General features: G+C 40.2%; 1 protein-coding gene across 1 annotated transcript; it reads right to left on the bottom strand.

The window, feature by feature from the left end:
- Positions 1 to 254: 254 nt before the first annotated feature.
- Positions 255 to 6,690, bottom strand: opn8b (opsin 8, group member b; the record flags this gene model as incomplete). Its single annotated transcript, XM_083898513.1, has 4 exons — positions 255 to 611; positions 976 to 1,304; positions 2,788 to 3,081; positions 6,621 to 6,690. The coding sequence occupies 4 exons, from the start codon at positions 6,688 to 6,690 to the stop codon at positions 255 to 257; spliced, it is 1,050 nt and encodes a 349-aa protein (XP_083754639.1).
- Positions 6,691 to 7,920: the final 1,230 nt, after the last annotated feature.

The following is a 7,920-nucleotide window of genomic DNA, read 5'->3' as shown; positions in this document are numbered from 1 at the left end:
TTGACTTTCATATAGCATTTAAAATATTGTGTAAACAGGCCCACACAACTCATTCATCCTGGACACACACACACTCACACATAGACTAGACTTAGACTTAACCAGCACATAATATTCGTCAGGATAACACACACCACATCAGGATAACACACACCATGGTGTGGGACTTTTCTTTCTATCCTGATAAACTTTGTGTATTATGAGACCATTATCAACCTCCATAGTTCACAGCCCAAAAGTGTTTCAACATAAAGTCACAATGTTTGTGATGTGATTGTCGGCAAATTAGGCAGCAGTGCCATTCCAGGCCTGCTGCACGCAGCACTAGCCACATTATTCTCAAAAGTGTTGTTGATGTTGATGGCGTCAGGGGCGTTTTGCGGCTTTAATCCTTGGCACGTCGCCAGCAGCTGCTTCACCTCTCTTTTGAATTTCATGCTGAAGATGTAGTATATCAGGGGGTTGTATAAGGTGGCGGTTTTTGCAAACATGCACGGCAGAAAGCTGACCTCAGGAGGGATGGTGCTACTCTCGTGGAAGATGGACCACAGGCTCACCATGCCGTAGGGGGACCAGCAGCCTATGAAGCCGACACTGACCAGAATAGCAATCTGCAATAGGACATGAGCACAGAGTCAATAAAGACAGAGTCGAGATTTCTGGATATAAAAACTTGTGTTGTCCGCAGTATTAAATGCTAGTAGGACTTGTGTGATTTTGTTTTTGAGGCTTTATGTCCAACACAAAGGGGAGGAAGCCCTGCAATATACTGTGCCCCCACAGCAGCAACACATTTGTCTTTATATTTATATCTTTAGATATTCCATTCTATTATTCACTGTTTGTTTTTGTTCTGCACTATTGTATAGTGGAAAATGATATTTTGCAATGTCCATACACAGTGAGTACCTTAAATAACAGGCTACTGTTCTTCTACAATAGAAGAACATCCTCTTCATCAGAGAGACCACTTACCACGAGCATCCTTCGTTGCAGCTTCACAACATGTGGGATTGGATTGCTGTTGATCAACGACTTTTTGTAAATTAAGTGAAGCTTGATAGCGATGCCGAGGTAGCAGCAGATGATGATGACGGAAGGCGCGAGGAGGTTTATGGAGAACATGGAGATGACGAAGGAGGAGTCCTCGTGTTTCATTTGTCCCCAGGCCAGCGAGCAGGACAGCCCGAAGGGCTCCGGGCCGTACCGACCCCAGCCCAGGATTGGGAACAGGGACCACATGAGCGCGTAGAGCCAGCACCACAGGCACAGCACCTTCACCTGTTTCCAGCTCACGTTTTCCTCTGCACAGATAAAAACATAATTGGTTTTCATCGCTGTTCTTTTAAGCATCCTGTCCATCATTCTGAAGATAGAGGCACACCCCCAAAGTGACATTTACTTTGTCGCTGACTGCAAGAATGAATACAATTGTGCTTATACAATAGAGATGTCAAGCTGAAGGACTGCTTGAACACATCATTCTTTTCTATACCACATACTTTAGTCCCTCCCACAGTCCAAAAACATGCAATATGGGGATTAGGTAAATCGGACACTCTAAATTGACCGAGGGCGTGAATGTGTGAGAGTGAATGGTTGTTTGTCTCTATATGTGGCCCTGTGATGGACGGGCGAACTGTCCAGGGTGCTCCCCCCCCATCGCCCTATGTCAGCTGAGACTGGCACAGGCTCCCCCGCGACCCTCCGGTGCAGGATTAAGCAGCAGATATTAGAGATGAAGACGAGTAACAAGCACCATATCTTTATTAAAGGTCCAGTTAGAAGAGAAAAACTGGCAGACATTGAATCTAATACTAAGATGTTTGTTTGTACATGTGTATAATTGCTTTAAGCTTCCATCGCCTTAGCATAATATAGACGGCAGATTGCTCTACTTGTTTTACCTTTTTCTTTTCATGTCCATATGGACACCCAGAGGGTTTTTCACACTTGTATTTAAGTTCTTGTACATAAAGTATTGTGCATGATGGCAGCCTAGTCAGGGATTAACATTTAAACAGCCCATCTGATGGGGTTTTGTACGTTTATATGCACAGGCATTTTATATGCAGATATCCAAGCTGTGCTTAGCCTTTACTGCATGTGCATCTGCGTGTTGGTTTTAATCTCGCTTTTTCTTTGCACTATTACTGTTGAATATGGCTGCATGCAATTGTCACTACATATTCGGGGCTGAACCTGTCCACTTAATTCATAATTAATTATGCTCTGCATTATCAGGCACAGAGATGCCTTTATGTTTTTTTTTTCCATTCTCCATGCACTGTTTTAATGTACTATGTAACCTTACATGTTATAATATGTATGTTGTTTTCATAACCTGAGAAAAGATTTACATCATAATAATCAAGAACATTTGTTTTTATATAACTTTTATATTGTGTTGTGTGGCAGCATGAGACTCCTGTGCTTCACGACACCGTGCCTCCAGTCACATTGGCAGTGAGAACGTGTAACTAACCACTGCTTGACACAGAATTATATGGGACAGAAATAGCTGTTGACCAGTTAAAGTATTAAAAACATTCAGAGATGCAGCTGACTCACACGAGTCCCTGTCTCATCGTTTTCACACAAAGAAACACATGTGACGTAAATGTGTGTTAAATATGTGATATGACGTTTTCTTAATGCTCAAATGTTCGTCGTCTTCTTTGAGAGACAGACAAATGTACCTTAATCCTGGGGCATCTACGACTTATTTTTTATTTGTATATTATTCTGAAACTAACTCTGAAAATAGCAGATGGCAGAATTACTCACTGAGAGACTTCAGATGGAGGGAAACGACAAAGCGCACGATGGCCAAGACGGTCAGGTTCATGATGCTGGCGATGCCAAAGAAGAATCCTGCCAGGCCATAATAAATACAAGTAGCATCTCCACCGAGCCAGTGGTGGTTCCAGGCAGACGCCACTGTCAGCGGGTACATGCTGATCGCTGCTCCCAGGTCTGTCACTGCCAGATTCACAGTCAGCAGCTCAGGTGGTTTCATTCTCGACGACCTTTTGAATGCCATGACGAGCACCAGGAGGTTTCCCACGATGGAGAACACAGCTGACGTGGACATGAGAGGGGGAGAGGAAAAGGAGGGAATAAAGGAACAAAACATACACCCGTGATTCACTGATAGTTGATTAATGGTTAGAAACTAAACTGAAACCCAGGTAACCAGTTTTAACAAACTCAAACATTCCTGTAGACCATGCTTGCCTGTATTTTCATGTTTGTGGTCTAAAGACCATGGAAGAATGGGCAAACAACCTGTTCCACTCAAAGAATTTGACTGTAAGGTGGAAGCTGAAAACGTCTGTTCCGAAAAAGGTTTCTTTTGCAACTTTTTCTTTTAACCTTCACCACAACTTGACTCTGAACATGGTCAATGCCAGTTAAGAGTTAGTGGGCCACAGATCTGTCAGTGAACTGGACTGTGTGATTTAAAGCATGAGATATACAATAAATGGACGTGTTTGCATCTTAACAAAAAGGCATGAATCTCATTCATCCTTCATGGTAAAGTAAAGGCGCGTCAATTAGGTTTTCTTGTTCAAATGCTTCAGTGGCTTAAAGCATTGGCTTAGCTTCTACACTGCTTTTTGGAGCCAAAGGCGTAGTGTCAATATGAATAATAATTGGATTGGTCTGATTATAATTATTCTTTCCCCTGCAATAAATGACTAGTTGGATGGTATTACTGCCTCCAAAATGCAGAGTGTGTGGTTACACAAATTCATTGTCTTCACATTTCACTGTGGCCCTATTATAACCTTATAACCATACAATACAGCATACACATTCATGCCATCATTCGACTACAGCGGTTTAACCACTGCTTGACCATTTGCTTGAATACTGTTAGATGTTCTTCCTTTCCCCCTTTCTGTTCCCCTCCTGGGACAGATATAGATTTCCATACAGTCAACCCATTCAACCGTTTTCTAAATGTTATTTCCTCCATCCATAGCGATAAACACTCAACATCCAAGTGTCTTAAGTGCTCTTCTGTCGCCCAGCGACTTGAAGGTTTGACCTGTTTAGTATTCAGAGATGGTCTTCTGTAGACTTTTGTTGTGACTAACGGTTAGATCAAGACTACTGTTGCGTTTCTATCCTCTTGAGCCAGCCTCTCCTCTGATCTCTGGCATCAAGGCATTTTCACCCAGGGGAACTGGGATGGGATGGAACAAAAAGATGGTATTGTGTGAAAATCCCAGTGGATCACCTGTATGTGAAATACTCAGGACCAGTCTGTGTGGTAGCACCACGCATTAAAAGTCACTTACATCCAGTTACTGATAAAAAGTAATCCAATACACATTACTAGTTACTTTAAGTAATGCCTTACTTTACTTTGTACTCACTGCTTAAAGTAATTAGTTACACTACTAGTTACATTACTTTTGGATTACCCCATGACATCACCTGATCTGTACCATACCTTAGTTGCCAATGAACACTTTAAATTTAAACAATATGCCTAAATCAGCATTCATTTTTCTATTCAAAAAAGAGGACATACACACAATATCTTTTATGCTCAGAAAAATATGTCAGAACAAACAAGAACAAGGCTAAACATTTTGTGCAATTGCATTTGTTAATCAACATCTGTAAATAAAATGTATGTCTTGTATGAGTAATAGGGTGTTTGGTATTACATTTCTATTTACATTAAGTTTGTCTGTTTTAATTTAAATGTTCATTCTTGACTAACATTGTTAAGTTTAGTCATAAAAAGTGTATGTTCTGTTTTTAGGGTGACACTGTTACATCTGTGCAGGGACGACATAATATGAAAAATAGCCTTTTGACTAACTAATTATAACAGTCCCATAAAACATTCTATTTATTGTTCGTAAAGCCACATAAAGGACAAGATTTCTCTCTTTTTTATTCGATGTACACTTCAGTGGCACAAAGTTAGTCACGTTTGGATTAGCGGCAGCTAAGATTTTCTTTTGGGGCGGCGGCTCGCACTGTCATAACCACTTTTCAAATATGCAGTGATCATATATCACCAATAAGTGTGTTTACGGTATCAAATTTCACATATTTTGACATGAAATTTTGTATTTTGCTAAATGAAAAACAGGGCTGTTCTTACCGCACTTAAACGCCCTGTTTGTAGAGGATCATCATTAGATTCATCATTACACACTAAAGAGGAGAGGCCCTCCTCTCTGCACTCACAAGAGCTATTTTAGCACTAATAAGCAGCATCTATTGTGTTCATCCAATGGAGTGAAGGACTGGAGGAAGATGAGACATTACATGAATGTGACCTCTCCCTCACCTTCAAACCCCCTTCAGCATGCCACGCCGAGTTGCTTGAACCTGTTTGAGGGTTCATGGAGAATCTCTAATTAAATTATCACGGCTTTGCCTCCCGCCACTTCACAGTGGCTCTGCAATCACACAGTTTTGTCTCAGTTTTAACACAGAACAGACGTTTTTGATCATTTGTCGTTAATAAATAGACAATGACGTGAACGAAAAGTCATTTTATTCATCTCTCAATCGGTATTTCTAACAGGGTATGAAATAATCAGTATGGCTCAGTAATTATTGACAATATCGTGAAATAATGATACATAGAGTAAAAGAGCAAGAGTTATCTTCTTAGCAACTTGGTTCACACGTTCATTTTTAAGCCTGAAGGTATAGATTTCTTTTAGTTTATTATTTAACGCTCATATTACACTCAGTGACACTCCCCAAACACACCTCCCCACACAGTGCATCACTGAAAACACCTCTGTGTTGTAACATCTGCTATCTTGGTATTGGCCTTTCATACATCTAAATGCACAATTACCTGCTTATCTTCCTGATATCATCTGTGTTTGACCAAACCCACTATGAAGATTCAACTTTCACCTAATTGTCCAACAGTGATAAACAGAAATGAACTCTGACTTTCAATTTTTGCAACAGCCATGAGAAAAAAACCCTAAGGCAAGACTGATAAGAAACACATAAGAGCTCATTAATCAAAGAACATAATACGCATCATCCATCTTCTCCTTGTTCTTTACACAACTACATTATGATCAAGGTGTGGACAGATATTAGCTGCAGCTGGAGAATGGATGCTGCACTAGGATGATTGCCACTCCAAGAGCAGTGTCTGGTAAAAACACCCATTTACCCATGGGTAAATGTGGCATTTAAACACATCACAGATATCTTCCTCAGGTAACAGGAAGGGCTTGAATGGATTTGGTTCAATTTCTGTCACTTGCCAATATTACACATAACTCCCACATACGTGGATTTAAAAACACCCAAAAAACTAAGCACCTGAAAATGATGCTCCCCAATCTTTCTCACGACACTTGGCAGAGGAGAAGTTCGCCCACCTCATCGTCAACCAGTCATAATCACCGATGCGTAAATGTTTGGCACAGTATATGCGTAAAAATCTATTATATAGAACGAATGTGTGCTTTTCTCCTCCATCTATAACTGACATAATTCTAGAGAAGAAATAAAGTTAGAAAAAAAAGCATTTGTACCATTCACACTGAAGCCCTCGAGTAGCGATCAAACATTTTGTTGGCGTTTACTCTTTGCTTTACGCGCGGCTTTAAACTTACCCACAACCAGCAGGTAAAAACCAAAAAAGATGTCCAGCGCTGGCGATAGAGTTGAAGCATAGATATCCATCGTAAAATGAGACATATGATACGAGAGTTGCGCTCCTGTGATGAGGGAAAGTCAGTCTGTCTTGCGTCCAGCTGTCAGATCCATCTGTCCTCCACAAGGCACAATTACGCAAGTGCTCCTCAGGTCGTTCTGTGTGGCTGCAACTTAAATCCGACTGTAGCCTACTGCGCTTTACTGAGCACCGCGTGTGTCACAAGTATCAGACAGAAACCCCACTGATTAATCGATCAAACAGGGCAAAGAAGGATATGGGCGACGTCATGTTCTTCCCTGCGCAGCTTCCCCAGCTTCATTTATTTTGCTCAAAATATCCCCCACCCCCGCCTGACACACACTTTCAAACCGTCTCTTCTACTTTGTTTTCAGGACTCAAATACAAATCTGCAAAACAGAAGCTAACCACAATCCCTTTTTTTTCTTTTTCACAAAAAAAGAAACACATTAACAAAATGTGTTATTTTTTTAAAATAGGTTTAAAGGAGACATACAAAGTGTAACTTTTGTATAGTTAACTCAGGAAACCAATGATTTCATATTCTGATGTCATGACATACATTAAAATGGTTCAATATCACGCGCACATTATTAATGAATTAACTGATTAATTAATTCTAGTAATATTTATGGCCTAATCTGCAGTTCCTTTGTGTTTTTGTAATGCCCCAGTGTGCAGTATATGGATGATCCCGGTCCTCATTAATGCATGGATAGCACCAGAGAGCAGAGTGGCTGGACAGCGTCTCCTTTAAGGTTGTGACAAAGACATTTCTTTTATAATCCATAATTCACTCAAGTATTTTATACATGGCCTCAGGAAAAGTCTACTAATTACTCAGCATCACATCTTCTCATATGACTCCACAGAGACATACTGTAATATTTACATCACCCTACAGCGGATTTGTCTTAATACTGTCATAATTGTTATAAATTCAAAATCTTATAAACCCTGAGGGTTTGACTGCATAATCACTTTCTACTACAGCCTGTGTTTCCAGTCACTTTAACTGTTTTTCTGAACATACTGTACATTCACACCTCCTATTTATTATATTCACTTGTATTTATTGTTGTGTGTTGTTTAATTCAGAAGGAGAAAATGTAATTGATAAAGTAAAGTAATCATTCCGTTTATTATTAGCACAGATTGTATTTAATATTGTTTTAAATGGGGGAAAACTAGGTCAAAGTGACAGAAACAGCTCACAGGCTGTGAGGGTGCCTGTACAG

The sequence above is a fragment of the Microchirus variegatus genome (genome assembly GCF_963457635.1).
Source record: "Microchirus variegatus genome assembly, chromosome: 12".
Lineage (NCBI taxonomy): Eukaryota > Metazoa > Chordata > Actinopteri > Pleuronectiformes > Soleidae > Microchirus > Microchirus variegatus.
Note: the sequence above shows the minus strand (reverse complement) of the source record. Positions and strands in the feature narration are given on the sequence as shown.